We start from the raw sequence: 18,099 nt of genomic DNA on the forward strand, positions 1-18,099 counted from the left end.
ATCACTATCTCAGATGCAAAAAATGATGTCAAAGGGCACAGAGTTGTCTTGCAACACAACAGAAACGTGCATCCGGTAATCCAGGAGAAGGAAATGATTACGTAACAATAATAAAATCACGTTTTATGCTACAAGATCCAAGCGAATCATGTTAAAGTTAACCATCAACAGGCTGATTCTGGGCGCTTTGGTGCCAGTTATAAATGAAACCGTGTGTCAATATTGGCCCATTATGTGGTTGCATGAACACTGAAAACATTGTTCATTCATTCGAATCCCTGCTATTGTTTCACAGCCCGTTGACATAAATGAGCCAAAAAAACGTAACATGAGAAATAATGAGGTCACATTTTTATTAAAATCTCAGATGAATGACAATGACTTAAATATGTAACAAATCTAAGGACAAAATTTACAACAAAATCCCAACATTTAGTTATTAAAATGTTTTTTGTTTGTTTGTTTGATTTAAGTAAAAAAAAAGTTTGAATAAAAAATGAGGTTGAATTAAGCACTAAGTTTGACAGATAATCAGAGTTTTGGTAGTAATGCTACTGCCAGCTGATCGCCTCCTTCCCCTCCACCGGCCCGGATCCCACCTCCTCCTTCCCGTCTTGGAGGCAATAAAAAGAAGACATGTCTGGAAGAAGGAGTCCAAAAGAGCTCCACGGCTGGTGGAAGGCTGCGCTCGGGTCTTTTCGGCTCGAATCGCACGCATCGATACTGTTCATGGCGACCAGATGGGAGTTTGTAGGAGTGATGTTGCTAAAAGTCACACCTGAGCACGGATCCAGGAGCTGGTTGGGATTGACGGCGCCGCTGTTGGTCATGACGGTGTGGACGCCGTCAGGGTTGCTGTTGCCGTTTGTGGCGAGGGCCTGGGTGGAAAACGCCATGGCTGGAGAGGCCTGGGGTGGGAGCAGGCTACTTCCTGGGCTGGGGATGAGGCTGGCGGGGCGGCTGAGGGCGAGACGCTGCGTGAGGAGCTGGTGCTGCAGCCGCCTGTCGGTCCAGTCCTCCTGAGGCTGCCGGTGGATCTTCATGTGAGCGTTCCTGGATTTGATTTTATAGAACATTCTGGAGAAAAGAGAGGACACGGAAGATTTAAAATAAATCTAAACCATGTGCTGGGCTCGCCCTGAAGGCAAAGGCAGGGGTTTTGTACTGGCAGGTTCTTTTACACTGCAAAAACAAAATATCTGACCAAGTATATCTGTCCAGTTTTTAGTACGCTTGAAATAAGACAAAACTAGCATACAAATAACTTTTCAGCAAAAAATAGGAGTTATGTAAAAGGAAACTATCATTTTACTTCTCTCTGGATCTCAGCTGCTTCTAAAAACAACCTAAGCAATAAAACAAACAAACAAAAAAAACATAACCAGTTTTTGATTACAAGTTTATGCTTTTTAGTGACTGGAAAATGACCCGTTTCAGAAACCTTCTGAATATAATCTCACAAATCAGCAGGCACTGCCCCTCACCTAGTAACCCCAGAGAAGCCCAGCCCGTTACGTAGCAACCCCAGCAAAGTTCCAGCCCGTTACCTAGCAACCCCAGCACAGTTCCTTTGGTTTTACTGGATTTAAAGTTACAGGATACTCTAAAACAGTTCAAAATGGAACTGACCATATTAATATCTCATTATCTAAAAATGATTTTGTGCAAAAAAATATAATTAAGATGTTTTGTATATTGTAATCTGTTCATGGAAGCACAATAAGTCAATTTTAAGTAAATCATTTCCTAATATTCGTTTTAAAAAGTACTAGTTCCTCTGATGTTATAAGTTAAACTAGTGGAACTAATATCTTTTCATCAATATTTAGGAATTATTAACTTAAAACAACCGCTTACATCTTGGTAAAAAAGTTACTTGTAAGTTAGCTTTGTTGTATTTCAAGTGTACTGGAAACTATACAAAAATCTGTGGTAAGATTTGGCTTTCTGCAGTGTAATAAAGCTGGTGCTACTCACTTGCCACACAGCTTGCAGGGGAAGAAGCTGGCCAGTGAAGGAACAGGAACCGCCTCTTCCAGAGCAAACGGCCTCTCCAGTGGCTGGGAGATGGGCGTCATCTGTGACACATGACAACCTATGAGCTGGAAAGCTCCGACTGACTCGCTATGTTGCAGAATCATAAAGCACTTCACTCATTATGCAAGACGACAGTCCAGAGGTTTCAAGTTTCTGAATGCTCGAGGCAACACCATTTTTACAAGAGCTTTTTTTCTTACGCATTTCTGCAGCTCCTCCTGTGCCTCTCTGATCTCCACCTCTTTTTGTTTCTTCTGTTTGTCCACCAGCTTTTTACTCAGGTAGTAAAACTCCACGCACTGGGACACCGTCTTTGTCCTCACCTGCAACACGTAGCAGCAGCAGAGTGTTCATGTTGTCAGACTCTGATTCAAATTCAGTGTTTAACAGGAGTTTCCTCTCCTGCTAAACGAGCTGCTATGCTGTGAGCAAAATGCTGAATCATTCACACCCGAACAAGTGCGGGCACGAAAAACAAAACCCACAGCCAGGAGAAAAAGGAGGACAAATCCAAAAAGGATGAGCACAAAGTTACATTTAGTTTTGAAATAAAAATGTTTTTTTTTTCCTTTTACCGTATTTGTGGTGGAAATAAATAAAAAGTTAATTTCCACCAAAAAAACTTTTTAAATTATTCCCAGAAATTTTCTAGAAAAAATAACATTTCTTGATTTACAAAAGTCAAAACTTTTCTAGAAAAAAAAATGAAACTTTCTGAGTTTGAAAAGTCAAAAATTTTCTGGAAAAAAGGCAGACTTTTTTTGATTAATCTAAGAAATTTATTTAAAAAATAAATAAATTTGGAGTTTCACCAACCATTTATTGTTTAACTGGCCTTGAGAGGTTGAGCAGCTACAGACTTTCTTCTAGAATATTAAATCCTATCAGATGTTTTATCTATTAATATTGATCACATTGACGTTGCGACGTGTGTTATTGATTTATTGTCCAGCTCTAGTAAAGAATATCAGTGTCATTGTTTTACCGTCTTCTCAATGAGTGGAAAGTCTTTTCCATACGTCCCTAAAGCCGTGTGGAAGAGATTCTTCTCAGTATCTGTCCAGAAATTACAGCCTATAGAGAGAAAAGGGGGAAACAATGAAAATAAATACAACCAGGTCATCCTATCAAACATGACATGCTGGGATCCAGACGTGATTCCCTGCTGTGTGGAAAAACACACAAATACATAATTTTCTAAGTTTAATGTAACAGCTGCTTGAAGACTTTTTTTTAGGCTTTTTCCTAAACAGATGATGGTCAGTAAATCTGTCAGGAACTTGAGATGTCTGAGCACCAACATGATGGTTTTTTACGGAGCTGAAAATGCGGCGCTCTACCGTCATTTACAGGGAACATACTCACCTGACTGACACACAACAATGTCTGCTTTGTTCTGGGCTCCTTGTGGAATTAAACGGGTGAGAGGATTGGATGTAAGTGGGAGGAAATTCAGCCTACAACAATGACTTTCACTGTACATGCAGCGGGAACAGGTTTCTCTTATTCACATGCATACCAATTCTCATAGTTGTTGGCGAATGCTTCAGGAAAGTTTTGCTCACCTTAACTTGTTCTGGTGAGTTTAAGCCCCTAAGCAAATATTTGGTAAAAAAAAAACAAACAGGAAAGACAGCTTTACCTTCTGTCTAAACAAGCATAAATATCTGGTTAAAGAGTTGGCCTCGTTCATGAAATCAAGCCTGACGCCTACTGTCTGTGATGAGGCTAAATCTAGACGGTGGTTTGAGGTAAAAACACCAGTTTTAAAGGCAAACTGAACAACAAACCTGGAATAGATGTAAACATATTTAAATACACTAGAGATTTTGGTTGTAACATAATTAAGTGTGCAAAGTATCAGGTGGTATGAGACACCATAGGAGTGTTTTTTACTTAAATGTCTCAGTATAAGACTTCGTCAAGTACATAAAACTTAAATACACTCTGACTGTTGATATTATGAGGCTAAACAACCATTTAATTTGCTTGAAAAACAAATGTTTTGAGTCCATCACTTCAAATGTACACATTTGGAAAACAGAAAGTCAAGTATTGTTAGTTATTTTTAGGGAGTGCCGAAACGTTTATCACTAGTTTGAAAAAAAATAAATAAATAAAAAATTACCGTACTTTCCGCACTATAAGGCGCACCTAAAAACCTTCAATTTCCTCAAAAGCCGACAGTGCGCCTTATGATCCGGTGCGCCTTATATATGGACCAATATTGAGCCACAACACGTCCAGCAACTACGGTAAGCAGCCGCTGACTTTATTTTGCCCCGTAGAAGAAGAGGTGTGCGGTGCATGCTGGGATAGTTGTCAGAACGCTGGTTTGTTAATAAAGTTTGATAATACATTTAAAGGCAGGGGAGGAGAGGAGGGGAAGAGAGACAGAGACGGCGGCGGCAGCATGTCGGTTGGTCTGTTACCCAGAAAGCAGTTGGGCACAATATTGCAACACCAACACCGTGAATGAAACAATGACTGGGGCAGCCAACTATATAAAGTACTCAGATAACTTCTTTACAAATGTAGATGCGTAATAATAGAGTACGGAGCAAATTGGCAACCCAAATTGAAGCGTCTATTCTATGAGCCTTATAATGCGGTGCGCCTTATATATGAAAAAAGTTTTAAAATAGGCCATTCATTGAAGGTGCGCCTTATAGTGCGGAAAATATGATAAATAAATAAATAAATACATAAAAATCTGTGTGTTATATTTCTTCCAAAACTAAAATCAAAGGTTAATGTTTTAAATTTTACACTTTTGGATTTTGGAATTGCAATAAAAGATTAATTTAGCAGAAGTACTGACATAAAGAGGGATCCTGAGAGTTTACCTGAGTAGTGGTAGTCTGCTACAGGTGAGGGCTGCGAAAACAGCAGCATCTCCAATGCGGCCTGCAGAACAAACAAAAGGAAATTAATAAAAGGAAAATATGCACAGAGCTTAGGAATGATTCATAAAGAAGGATAAAATGGGTAAAACCTTTCAATACAAAACAAAATCCCCTGTGAGACAATAAAACCATCTGTTCTTACCATTGTGTTCCCCTTGCAGTAGTAGAGACAGTGCAGCGCTAGCTCCGTGTTACTGCCCCCTCCTGGTAGGCAGCTGGAACTGCACATAGACAGCAGCTTCTCCACTACAGATAAAAACACAAATAAGGAATTAAAATGTAGACTCCATGCAGCTGGGGCTTCACTCAGGATTAGATAAAAGTTGGCCAGCAGGCGTTGCAGCTTACCGTGGCACTGAACTCTCGCGCTCTCCTGCAGCTCGTCCCAGGGTTTCCACACCAGCTGCTCTCCAGGGGAGTCTTCCTCCGAGATCCAGGAAGCCGAACACTCACCATTCCCGACGCAAGGAGGAAGATCGGCTTGAAAGTCCGGACCCACGTTGACATATCTGAGAGGAAAATAACAAACCTCTGAACCTCCAGAGCCACATAAAGACAGTCCCAAAGTCGGCCTTGTATCACCTGAGAATCATCCCCAGGATTAAAAACATTGAAGAAACATTGATCATAATTTTTGATGCATGTTGGCTTGACAACTTTGGTGACAGCTGTTGAGAAAATGTAATGTTTGTTGCTTGTTTCCTAATTGGTAACTGTGTTATGTTTTTATGGTGTAAAGCACTTTGAACTGCCTTGTTGCTGAATGTGCTAAACTAATAGTTTTACAAGCTTTACTGGATGATACATTTTTTTTAAATCACTGCAATAAATGATAACATTGTTGTTTTGAGACCATTCCCCAGTGATATAATAGTAACGGTATAATAATGCAAGATCAATAAACTTTATATTCTAAAAAACATTTAACACTGGAACTGGAAATAAACAACAGAAACAAAAAAGTAAAATGAGTTATGAAGTCTCCGTAAACATAATTATACTTTTAAAAACAAGCTAATTGAGTCCAAAGCACATCTGTCATCCAGGTTTAGACAAAAAGAGAGAAAAGAGAAAAGCAATAAATTATGCAAATGGAAATGATTGAGTTTCTCTAAAATTATCATCATTTATTCACAATAAATCTATTGCAACAGGCCTGAATAGAAGTAAACTTGACTTGTCTGTCGCCGCGGCTCTTCAGCTAGAAAAGGTGTGATCTTTTGTAAAGGCCTGTTTGTGTGCTTTACTTACGGTAACCCACATATCTCCTCCTCCTCCTCCTCCTCGGCCCATGCTGTTTCTTCCCCCCTGCGGTGAACAGATGAAAGGGTCGAGAAGAGGCCTGCGGCCCTGCGGGAAGGATTGAGCAGCGGCCGAGGAGTGTAGCGACTCCGATTCTGAGCCCTTTTGGAGCGAAGGATACTTGGAAATGGCCTCCCCGTGTAGACGGGTACAGCTTGTTCCTGCAAAAAAAAAAAAAAAAGGCAAGGAGTTCACTATTACTGCTTCTTTTGGAATTATGCAAATGTAACAGAGTAAAGTTAGATTTAGGTCAAGAGAGGAAAGGTAACTTATCTTAGAAGCATCTGAACAAACAAAATCATTTCCTCTCTAGAAGAGCAGAGATAACTTCCCGTAATGCGCCGACATGAGCCTCGTTCCACGGCAGGAACAACATCCCACCTTTCACACTCGATCCTCCTTATTTACACGCCTTATCTGTTAAACACGTCTAAAAATAAGGCCGTGGTTTTGGAATCTGTAGTGAAGTTGAAGCTCCTCCAGGTGCAGCGAGCGCCGCCTGCCTACATGCTAACCCGCTTACAGGGTTTAGTTGATTAACAATGATAGCAATATGCAAACATCGGCTGCAAATAAAAAAAATGTACTCTGTGATAATGTTTCTGAAGATAAACTGAACGATCGCAGTGGTATGTTACGATCCCAATCGCTTGCTTTCTGTTTAATAACTGAACAGCTTCTACAACGGGCTGCTCCATTCCTGTGCTGCACAAAAACAAGCACAGGAAATCTTTAAAATATAAACTTTATATACTCTCCTGTTACTTGTTTTACCTGCCATAATTAGCATTTTCTGCAAAAAAGAAAAAAATATCTTTTCACTGGAGAAATATAATCTGATACTCAAGCTTTTAGAAATGCAACTTTTAATTTGAGTAAATTTAATCAGTGGACAAACGAGAAGTAACTGATTCTTTTAACCATCTTCAAAATGGGAAAGACAAAAGAATCCTATTTGATTCGGGTAAATGTGTTGATCTTCATTACTAGAGAAATTACAACAGAAAAACTTAACTTTTATAAGTTAAGTTTGAGGATGACCTCAACGCGGCGTTCCTCAGGGATCTCTTTTCAACCTCTTTCTGTTTTCCACATACCTGCTTCTTCTTGAGCATCATGTTTAGTGCCATGTCATTCTTTGTTGATGATATTCCACTTAGCCTACCTAAAGCAGATATTTGCAGTTCTGCTAGTCATTATACAGCCATCTTTCTAGAATTAAACCTGGACAATCTCAAATTCAAGGATCACACTGATTATCGTGCCAGTCAAATAATATCACTTAGGTTGCTAGAAATACAGAAAGTATATTTTATTTTTTATTATTTACTTATTTATGTATTTTTGCATCATTGCATCAAAACAATTTCCTACCCTGTGAACTGGTTTACTGGCAATGGAAAGAAAGTGGTTCTGATTTTCCAATGAGAACAAACAAATTAGAAAATTTTTCACTATAAAAAAAACCCCCCCTTTATTTATGCAGCTAAACCAAAAAGCGGATAAAAAACAAAATCCAATAATTTTTTTAATCATCCTCATTGTTTTCTTACTGGTGATGATAAAAACAAAACTCTGTACTGTACCTGGGGATGCTGTTGGTCCAGACTGACTGGTTCAGTCTTTATTTTCTGGGTCGCTTTGTAAGGAGATGCATTTTCCGTGGTTTCATGATGCTTCCCGGAGAACGGGTGAAAGGGAAGAGAGAAAGGAGCGTTTGAGGATGGACTGGTGGCATGGAGGGATGAGCGATGGGTTGAAGAAGTGAGGGATGACGGTTCAGGAGACTGGAGAACGTCACAAGTGGCTGAAGACATGAATTTAAAAACAAGGAGGGATTAGAAAAAGGCTACAGAAACTTTGTCCCTCGGAAGCAGAACTATTCACTCATTTAAATTTTAAGCTGACCTACTGCGCCTCCTTGAACAGGTTAGGAGACGTCTATTGGCTACAAAACATGTTCTTCACATTTTTTGCACAATATCATTATTAGATAATGAGATTTTTTAGTCTGTTCAGTTCTGCCTGTATTGAGCAGAATGAGCTGTTTTATGGACTCTTGTCACTTTAAATTCAAATAAGCTGCTGCTGGCCTCAAGGTTTACACTCCAACGTGAAAATGGCGGCAAACAGATGCGTAATTAAACAACCGTATGAAAAGTAGTAGTCTGAACAAAACACTTATCAGCAGCCACTGATAAGAGGGAAGATAAGACCAGCCCACAAAACGTGCTGGAACTCAGCTCATGTTGCTAGGTAACCGGCTGGAACTCAGCTCAGGTTGCTAGGTAACTGACTGAGCTCTGCTGTGGTTGCTAGGTTGTCAAAGTTCCAGTCAAATGTCACTTAATCTTTGTGAAACTGCTTTCCAGACACCCAAAAACGTTAACTTATTGCCAAAAAAAACAACTGAGTTTTTTTTTTTTAAGTTCTTGGCCTGTTTTTAGAAGCAATAGCGACCGAATGGACAGCAAATCTGGCCGAGTCTATTTAGTCCTTCTCACAACTGGTGTTAATTAAACTCTTTCAGAGTCACTTCAACAAAAAATGGGGTTATGTTAACACTTGAAGTAGTTAATGTCTTGTTGAAATAATTCTGAAAGAGTTAACACAAGTTCTGAGAAGGATGAAACGGACTCAGCACAGACTTGATTTCACTCTAAACGTTGAAAAGCAGTGAAAAAATTAAACTTTCAACTGAAGTTTTAAAAAAATGTCAGACGTGAAAAGCGAAACTGCAATTTGCATGTGGGAAATGGGAAACTTCACAAGCACACCTACAGAAACCCACACGTCCCGTAAATTTACATGTGGGTATTAACCTTAGAGTAAACTCCTTTCATTTAGACCTGGTGTGTTCTCTTCTACATTTTTATAAGCAAAGCATGTCGGCATATGTTTCTACCTGTAGCTTTTCCAGCCTGGTCACCTTGAGAGGACCTCAGGCCACACTTGGAGTCGCTTTGGTCGGCTGCCACCTGCGAGAAGCAATGCGACAGCAGGGGGAACTTCCAGATCATCCCGGCAGACTGAATGCGAGGTGGGAAAAACTGAAGTCCACCCAGGGATTCTACGCCCTGGGTGACCACATGTCCTGCCCCTCCCTGAGCGCTTGGAGAGTCTGCTTTGGAGGGCGACTGGGAGGGAGGAGGCAGCGGCGTGGGTGGAGGACTCAAAACTGAAGACATGAGGTGAGACGACGAGGGTGGGGAGGGGAAAGAAGACGACAAAGAGGAAGAGGAGGGGTGAAGGTAGGCGTCTTGGTCGAAAGCGCAGCTATGCCTCAACTTTACTGATTCCAGTCCATTCTCCCAGATTTGTCCAGAATCCCTTTCAGGAGGCATTTGGAATCGTCTCCTTCTTTGGGGGAGGAAAGCGTCGGAGAAAGAGTCCAGTTTCTGAGTGTTGATGACCACAGGTGATCCCAAGCTGTGGGCGTCTGCCGCTCCTCTCCACCTCCGCTCCGCCGGACCGCCGACCTCTGCCTCCCCTGTTGGTGACACAGTGAGCCACGACCCTTCAGTTTCCGCCGGCTGAAGCTGATCCTCTCCCGAACCGCAGCTGGACCCGTAATCTTCCTCACCTCCTGCGTAACGGTCGCTCAGCTTTGACTCCGTCCTGTTGTAGGACGCAGTTTGCTTTCCGAAGTGGCTCGCGCCGAACTCCTTGCTACAAACGGCTTCACCTTGTCCATAACTGTTATAGTTTGACCTGATCCTCCACCTGTCTCCCTCCTCAGGAGCGCAGTTCATCGTGCAAAACACATCATTCGTGTTGCTGCTGAAGTCATCCGCAGTGCTTTCGCCACTCTCCCCATCGTCCCAGATCCCCTTTTTGCTGTACCATGAATCGTCAAAATGACCGCCATGTCTGTTTTCGCCACCAAAGTGTCCTCCCAAACCGGCATCTCCATCCAAGCTACTCCCGCTGGTGGTGAGGAAGACTCTGTCACTGTCGCTGCTCGCCCTCCTCACCCCAGACGAGGTGTTTGATGTCAGGAAGGAAGCCGCGGACTGCTCCTCTCTGCCTCCATACTGGTCGTGGGAGTCCTGGGTGGAGTGTGAGGACGGGTACCCGACATCAGGGCTCTGAAAACCGGATAAGGTCAGGGGGAAAGAAGTCGGACGGTGACGATGATGCTGGAGGTTGGAGAAGGACTGTGCAGACGAGCGACCTTCCATGGTGATAGTGTGCTTGGTTTTGCTAGAATACCTGCAAGAAACACAGAATAACCAGAGGAATTTAGGGAGAGTCATGCAAGAGTAGCACTACTTCAACGTATTTTTACTCAAGTAAAAAAGTATTTTGTAAAAGCCTACTCAAGTACTAACTGATCAAAATATTAATCATTCAGTATTTTAAAATTACATAACCAAACAGACCAAAAAGTGGACATTTATTCCCTTTAAAGAGCAAACCCCAAAAAATTCATAATTACAAATAAACAAAATCAGGCAAGAGAAGTATTTTTTTTCTAAATCAATTACTTTCAATATAAGATTTATGAAATTGTAGCACAAACTGCAGGTGTGTGTCTGTGTCTGGTAAATTTTAGGTTAGTACAAATTTCTTCTTCACTCAGTGAATTTGTTCAGTGGGTAGAAAATCCAGAAATTTTACTCGCGTAAAAGTAACAATACATCAATGTAAAATGACTCAACTAAAAGAAAAAACACAGCATTTTTCCCCCGCAACTCTGGATAAAGATATTTATTGGATTTAAACATGTATATGTACATTTCTTGTAGGAAATCACACTTATTTGTCCGTCACGTCAGTCAGAAAATGCTCATAAATCAGTTTTCTACAACTTGAGTTTTTGCATAAATGCCTGATGATACAAATATTATTTATTAAGCAGGTCATTTAGAATATTTGGATTAAGACTTGTACAAATTAGACAAAAGTGTTAGCTTACGCTGTGTAACACTAAATTCAAACAAATCAAAGCTTTTAATCTTTACGTTTCACTGATTTGTAATTTGACATAAAAAATTATTTTTATAGCTTTATTCACTTTTTACAATTTACGTGTGATATTTATTGGTAGAAATGTATAAAAAAAAACTTAAAATAAGTTAATCTTTTATTCCAGCAGAATCATTTTGAGTTAAAATACTTTTTTTTATCAGTCAGGTGGAGATTTCTTTAGCCTTATTTACCTTCCTCTCCACAGCTTGTTTGCAAACATTAACTGCAGTTCTCGTAGTTGTAAAAATTTTAATTAATATTATGACTGTATATATAAATAAATCAGTTGATATCTAGGGATAAGAAATCAGTAGCTACAATAAAATCACTGCTGGACAATGTCTCCCACCCAAACTGACAAACTGCTGCATCCTATGTGCATAAAGACGCGTTATCGAAGATCCTTCCTCCCAGCAGCTCTTCTTCCTGTACATTTCATTCTTTAAATCACTCCACTCATCTGTAAACCTTATGCAGTAATTGTGCCCCTCTTATTGTTATTTTTATATGTGCATGCTTCCACCTACCTTTAACCTGCTGCTGTTGCACATGAGTTGCCCTGCTGTGGGACAATAAGAAATATCTCTGTTCTATTCTCACAAAAATCTGCACGCAGGCAACAGTAATACAGTTTCATTTATACCCCAAGGAAACAGAAAGGCTCATTAGACAACATAAAAAAAGAAAAGCATACATTTAAAAAGTTTGGGTTTCCTCAAAGTGTCACTCTTTGCAACTGCAGTGGAAGATCATTTTAAAGCTTTTTTTCTTGTACTATAACTCCCAGCAAATATTGCGTGAAATTGACATTGTGTACACCATTTCTCCAAATGTCTGCAAGGAGTCCCACTGACTTCTATGTTAACTCATTAGACTTGATATTATGCACACAAGACAAGAAGAATGATATTAAAAAAAGACTTTATGTGCATAAATGACCATTTCTAGTTCTCCACAATGTAGCTCGTCCGTTGCTTTTTAAACGCTTCTTTGACAGCTTTGAAAGAGAAGATTGAAAGTAGTCCATTTGAAGTAAAATGTAGTTTTGGTCATCTTTATCATGAAATATTCTCAAGGTTTGTTATGTTTTTACAGAAATACACATGTAGCAATAAAAAAGAAGCAAAAAAGCCACTAAATAAGTATTAAAGCAACAACAATGGCGATCTGGAAAATATAAGAAACCATGCATGAACATAAACCAAATTAATCTCAAACTACGGTCAAGAAAAATAAAGAACATCCCCTTTGCATATTTAGTATGTGTGGATTAGGGGATTCTGGGATTCGAGAAACTTCACGCAAAATTCTCCATTATGGCAAAATTGTTTGCTTCAACTTTGCTTAGTTATCCTTTGTATTGTGATTTTTAAAGAGAATCTGGTAAAAAGTAGATTACGTATTGACAGCGGCGTACTTCCTTTTTACAGCAAGTCATCTGAAGTAACTTTCCCATAAAGTTCCCACACTTCAATTCACGATCTGGAGCCAAACAGAAGTAATCAGGAAATTATTATTAAACCATAGTTAAAAGGAAAACTTCCTGCATTTACCAAAACCAAAAAATAACTAAATTCGTATCTGGTAATAGGCAGGATGTTGAGTGAGTCTTAAAACATGCTAGTGATGTTGGCGCAAAAGTCAAACCATCTGGCCAAAAGCTTAACCAACCACTGAGGGAGAGATTTAAGTAATATATGAACTCAAGTGGTTTCAAGATAACAGACTGCGGCTGATGCATAGTCAGCTGCAAAGATTTGTGCACTTAAAGGATCTGATTGAAGCTGAGTTTTTAGTCAAACTCCATGTGATGGCTAAAAGGAGACTTAAAATTAAAACCACACAAAGTACAACTGACAGGTCAAAAACAATGGTTTTTGCTTTTTTCTAGAATTAAGAGACAAAAGTTGCACTGTGGCCATTAATAGCAGATGACATTGCAATATCATCTGCAAAAAAAAAGGTACCAAATTTCAATTCCTGCTACACAGAAAACGTATAAAATGTGTTTATCTAAATGGCTGGTATTGCATTTAAAAGAAAAGGTTTCACTTTGAGTATTTATGCTTCATCAGATCTTTTTCAAAAGACTGAAACAAAAGAATCAGATTGTTAGGTGTGATTGTAAATTAAATGTAGCTGTTTACACAAAGTTGTGCGGCGGGAAAAGCAACAAAAAAATTTTGAACAAACATCATCTTCCATTCAGGAAAACTTGATTTAAATATTTTCTTCACGCCGTTTCCATATAAGCAAATCTTTGAGCTTTTAAATGCAAAACGTTTACTTATTTCTTCTAAACATCTAGTTCCTGGCTGTCTTTTTCTTCATTGTCTCTTAGGAAACCACATTCTGTTCTAAATAGGACACTGAGTGAGTCAGAAAGAGAAAGAACAAAGTCAGATGAAGCGATGAAGAGACAAATACACTGTATACATTCTTTTTCTCTTTACCAGTCGTTGGCGCTTAATTTCCTTTTCGCACACGTTCTCGTCCCGTTGTTCATGTCTTCGCCTTCTCACTGTCCTCATCATTGTCTGTGGGTCCTCAGCTCTTCGCTGTCTCAACTGATTTTCAACCTTTAGCTTCAGTCCTTCCTATTTGTGTGTCTTCACACACACACACCCATCATAATGGATAGAAAACTAACCAGAGGCCACACGTCTTTTTCTTTTTTTGTCAGACTGAAACACACGCACTCACGCACACCCTGACTTTCATACTTACACATTGTTGCAGGTGTCAGAGGACCAGCGGGTAGTGATGTTGCCTCTACTGCCTTTGCGTCGTCGTGATAACCACATCCTGAGGAAACAACGCTGACGGATCTCCCTCCTTTTAGCTATCTTTATCTCTCTGCCCCCCACCTCCATCTCTCTGTATATCTTTCCGTCTATCTGCCCGTCCCCACATCGCTGCGTCTCTCTTTCTCACCAAGCGTTTGTTGTCCTCTCTTTCTTCTTCTTCTTTGTTTTTGTTTTTTATCTATGTGCTGTTCAGTTTCCTCCTAAATTGACCTAAAGATGCACCAAAAAAATATCTTCTTTCCCAAATAAAAATACAAAAAAAAAAAAAAGGAAAAAAAAAAAAGAAAGAAAAACGACTTCCAGTTTGGTGCAAATTATTTGTGTCACTTTTCTCGGCATTGTGAAACATCCTGTGATTTATCTCAGCGGGGTCATTTCTCCATCCCTACGCCTTAATTACACTAAAGGGTTTTTTTTTTGTGCGTGTGTGTGTGTGTGCGTGCGTGTGTGTGTGTGCAGAGGCACCAGATGTTTACCAGATCAAGACTCTCCTGGTCTGAGTCAGCTGACAGGAAGTGAAAAAGAACGAAACAGGAAGGAAGGAGACGGCGACAAACGATGAGGTTCAGGGAACCCTCTAACACACCCAGTGGTCCCACCCACTCGCCCACCCACTCACACACACAGCACACACCTGTAAACATGTTGCCTCTCTGCACTCGTTAAGTCAGCCTTAACGAGCAGAGAAAAACCTTTAAACACCTACACAGTCAACCTCAAGCTCAACCACCAGCGAGTCCAGATGTACCGGGGTGAATGTGAAGACCTTTGTCGCAGACATGGAGGTTTACAGACAAACTGGAGACATTTGGCATTTGTGTGTTTTTAAAGTCTGCTCTCGTGTCTTTTACAGTAAGAAAAAAAAATCTAAATTATTAATAAAAAAATACATCTTATATTTATTAATTGATTTAAAAGATTAATGTGAAAATAGAGCTAAATAAGCTTTTAATATAGTATATTTTACTATTTAAACAGCTTTCTATATATATTTTTACATTTATTTAATTTTATTATAACTAAATATTACTTAATTCCCATTGCTCATTTAAAAATTATTTTCTCCATCTTTTAAATAATAAAAAAACTTAGGTAAAGATCAAATATTAACTGTCAAACTTCAGATTAAACGTTGTTCCTTTTTTGCTTTATGAGGCCTGATGGATGGAGCTGCTCTGAAGTCCTCAGGTTTATAGTTGTTTTGTAAACATAAATCCTAATTTATTAGTGTTAATTTGATTTTCACTGCTGCTTGCAGATCAAAAGTCGTTACCAATTATCCTTAATTTCTGGATAACATTAAAATTTTTTTCTTTTATTAACTTTGCTGAGTCTTAACTGCTACTAAATTATGTATATATTTAATGTATACATGTATTTTTTTAAACAGCGTTTTCTCACCTGAGCATGTCTGACTGATAACCAGGGAGTAAAATGTGCATGTGAAACAGCTGCAGCTTGCAGAAGACAATCAGCAGAATTCAAGTTCATCATCAAGCTTCAGTCAGTCACCAGTAGTTCAACTGGCAACCAGTTTTGACCAGCAGAAGTTGCTGGAGCAACTATCTCCAACATTATTGTCCCTTTTTCAGTAGGCCGATCCGTAAACACGACACACCAACGTGACTTTTCAGCCTTCAAGTACACCAGTGTTTAACAGAAAATGATTTGGAATGAAAAAAGCAAATAAAACACAAATGATTTTACATTGTGGTAACAAACGGTGAAAAATAAAAAAAGACGTAATGGTTGACCTCTAACGGAAACGTTGATTGACGTGCCTGCCACTCTAAACGAGGAAGTTAAAGGATGAACACATTTCTATCCATTTCATTCAAATATACGGAAACCTTTTTACAATTTTCCTTTTTTAACCGTTTTGCATGTAGTGTGAACCCAAATCTTGGTCCCGGTCTCACTTCTTTTCAGTTATTTTGGGGGCTGCGTGAAAAAAATCCCTGCACCCTTCAAGTGCCTTGCACAATTACTCATTATGCGGAGAGAAAAAAAAGGGAAAAAAAAGTGTCTTTTTAGACGCCACTCCATCAGTACAGCAGTAAAACTTAAAAATTTAAAGGAAGGAAAATGTTTTTGCAAAGTTGGATGTATTTTTATTTATCCCATTTCTGTCATTGAGAGAGGAGTATTTTGGATTACATCATTAAAAAATACAAACATAAAGGCCCAAAATTATGAAGTGACTTCCAAGAGACACGTCAGAACCCGATCTCAGTGCCTCCCTCAGGTAGCCGACACGTCGCCCGGCGTACAGGTCCAGAAGGTTCTGACTGCCAAGCAGCACAGAAATGGCTGCTACTCTGTAGATTACTACTCTCCACGTCTATCAACAATGTTTGCAGCACAATGAACTTTTCTCCTGCACAGTAATTTCGAAAATGCATCGACTATTTTTATGTTCATTTACTATACAATTTTATGCGTTTTTCAGTGAGCTTGTTGCAACGTAATTTCATTCTACTCTCTTTGTGGAGAAAATCTGTAAAAATAAGCACAAATACGCACAATTTTCCTTATGTATTTTTAGGTATGCATAAGTATTATCACACACAGGAATAAATATTAAGCGTAAAGGAGGGCTGAGAGTTGCAGCTTAAATGCAAACAGCTCGCATATCAGGTTCCTCCAAAGAAAGTACTTTATAATTAATGCAAAGTGTCTGATCTGATCTGCTTTGTATAAATACAATCTTGCTTCAAAGCTTTTGGACTGACAATGAAGTATTATCGTATGTTCATAATATATGTGGTCAGTTGTGCCTTTAATGCTCACAGCTAATCTTTATTTTTAGTGGCTGCGATGTGGCCAATGTGTAGGAAGAGGTTTCGATATCATCGCAATTTTTAGCAACAGTATCACAGTTAAATATTTTCCCGACAGCCTTAAAAGGCTGCATCAAACTCTAGACATTAAGCTCCTAAACATGGTTTAAACTATGCCATGATCATTTTTTTGAGAATTTCACGATACTTCAGTAAATTGATGTCCATTTCAGGAGTGAACCAGACAATGGTCTTTATGTTCTGATGCGAAACAGACAGAAAAACACAAGCAGACCTACATAATGTCCCACATTAAAAAATCTCCACTAACATGATATGAAACGCCCTTCACTTCAATTAATTTCAATAATTTAATCTTTTAGGCCTTATAAGTTTAGGCTGTGTATATAAAGACCTCTTTTTAACATGCTTTTAAAAATCACATTTTGAATTAAAGTGATGCATAAATAAACAAATTATTAAAATAAGTCTTTAAAAGACAAAGTCTTTTAGTGGATATAGGAAAAGCATATGTATTTTTGGTGGTTTCTCTTTGTTTAGAAGATTTTTTTCAACATGACTTGAGCAAATGAGAGAAATGTCTATACATGTACAAATTATTCATGGAAATCTGGCCAAATTGTGGACTTGTGCCTAAAATATTTTAAACAAAAATGCATTTTGGGAAGCTGAAATACCTTGGCTCATTGCTACTTGATGCTCTCTGTATTGGCTGACGTTTGCAAAAGCAGCCAATCCAGAAGCGCCATTTATCTTCCTTGGCACTGATTGGCTGAACCTTCAAGAGTGAAGACTGTAGTTGCTGGCTTCTGCATTGAGCTAAATCTGTTTCCACAAACATACCTTAATATTAATCCATATTAAGGTACATTTGGTGTTTGACCAATTAAAATAAGAAGCTAAGTGTTTTTAGAGTCTGATCTGAATCTGAAGTAAACAGATATCTATTTGTTTCCAACCAACAATGTGTCATTTCCATTCACCTGAAATTAGTTCAAAACTTGTTTGGATAGATAACACAACGCTGAAGTTAGAGTCAAGTTCAAAGCTTCAGATAGAGAGACAGAGCTCAACCAGTGGCTACGAATCATACGCTAACTTTAGCTCATAAAGACAGCAGAAGGTGCTTGACACTAAAGACACTTAGCTAAGAAAAAGAATAGAAAAGCCAGCATTCACCTGTAAAAACATAATAAATAATACTGTAGGCCAGAGGAGAAAATCTAAAAGTGAACTAATTTATTTGACGCCCTGATTTACCAACTTTATAAACAA

The 18,099-nt window shown here is 39.0% G+C and overlaps 1 protein-coding gene across 4 annotated transcripts in view; it reads right to left on the minus strand.

The window, feature by feature from the left end:
• Positions 1 to 339: 339 nt before the first annotated feature.
• LOC103480795 (uncharacterized) overlaps positions 340 to 18,099 on the minus strand; it is a 30,460-nt gene continuing 12,700 nt past the window's right edge. For 2 of the 4 annotated variants that reach the window (XM_017310581.2, XM_017310583.2), the window contains exons 2-11: positions 9,151 to 10,457; positions 7,832 to 8,052; positions 6,195 to 6,406; positions 5,292 to 5,452; positions 5,086 to 5,189; positions 4,884 to 4,944; positions 3,023 to 3,111; positions 2,238 to 2,360; positions 1,978 to 2,078; positions 340 to 1,077 (exon numbers count right to left, since the gene is read on the minus strand). In XM_017310581.2, coding sequence (XP_017166070.1) covers positions 552 to 1,077; positions 1,978 to 2,078; positions 2,238 to 2,360; positions 3,023 to 3,111; positions 4,884 to 4,944; positions 5,086 to 5,189; positions 5,292 to 5,452; positions 6,195 to 6,406; positions 7,832 to 8,052; positions 9,151 to 10,457 — 2,905 coding nt within the window. In that variant the 3' untranslated portion in view covers positions 340 to 551. The other 2 variants (XM_017310579.2, XM_017310582.2) reach the window with 2 other exon arrangements.

Source organism: Poecilia reticulata, chromosome 18, assembly GCF_904066995.2.
Source record: "Poecilia reticulata chromosome 18, P_reticulata-male-v2, whole genome shotgun sequence".
Taxonomy (NCBI): domain Eukaryota; kingdom Metazoa; phylum Chordata; class Actinopteri; order Cyprinodontiformes; family Poeciliidae; genus Poecilia; species Poecilia reticulata.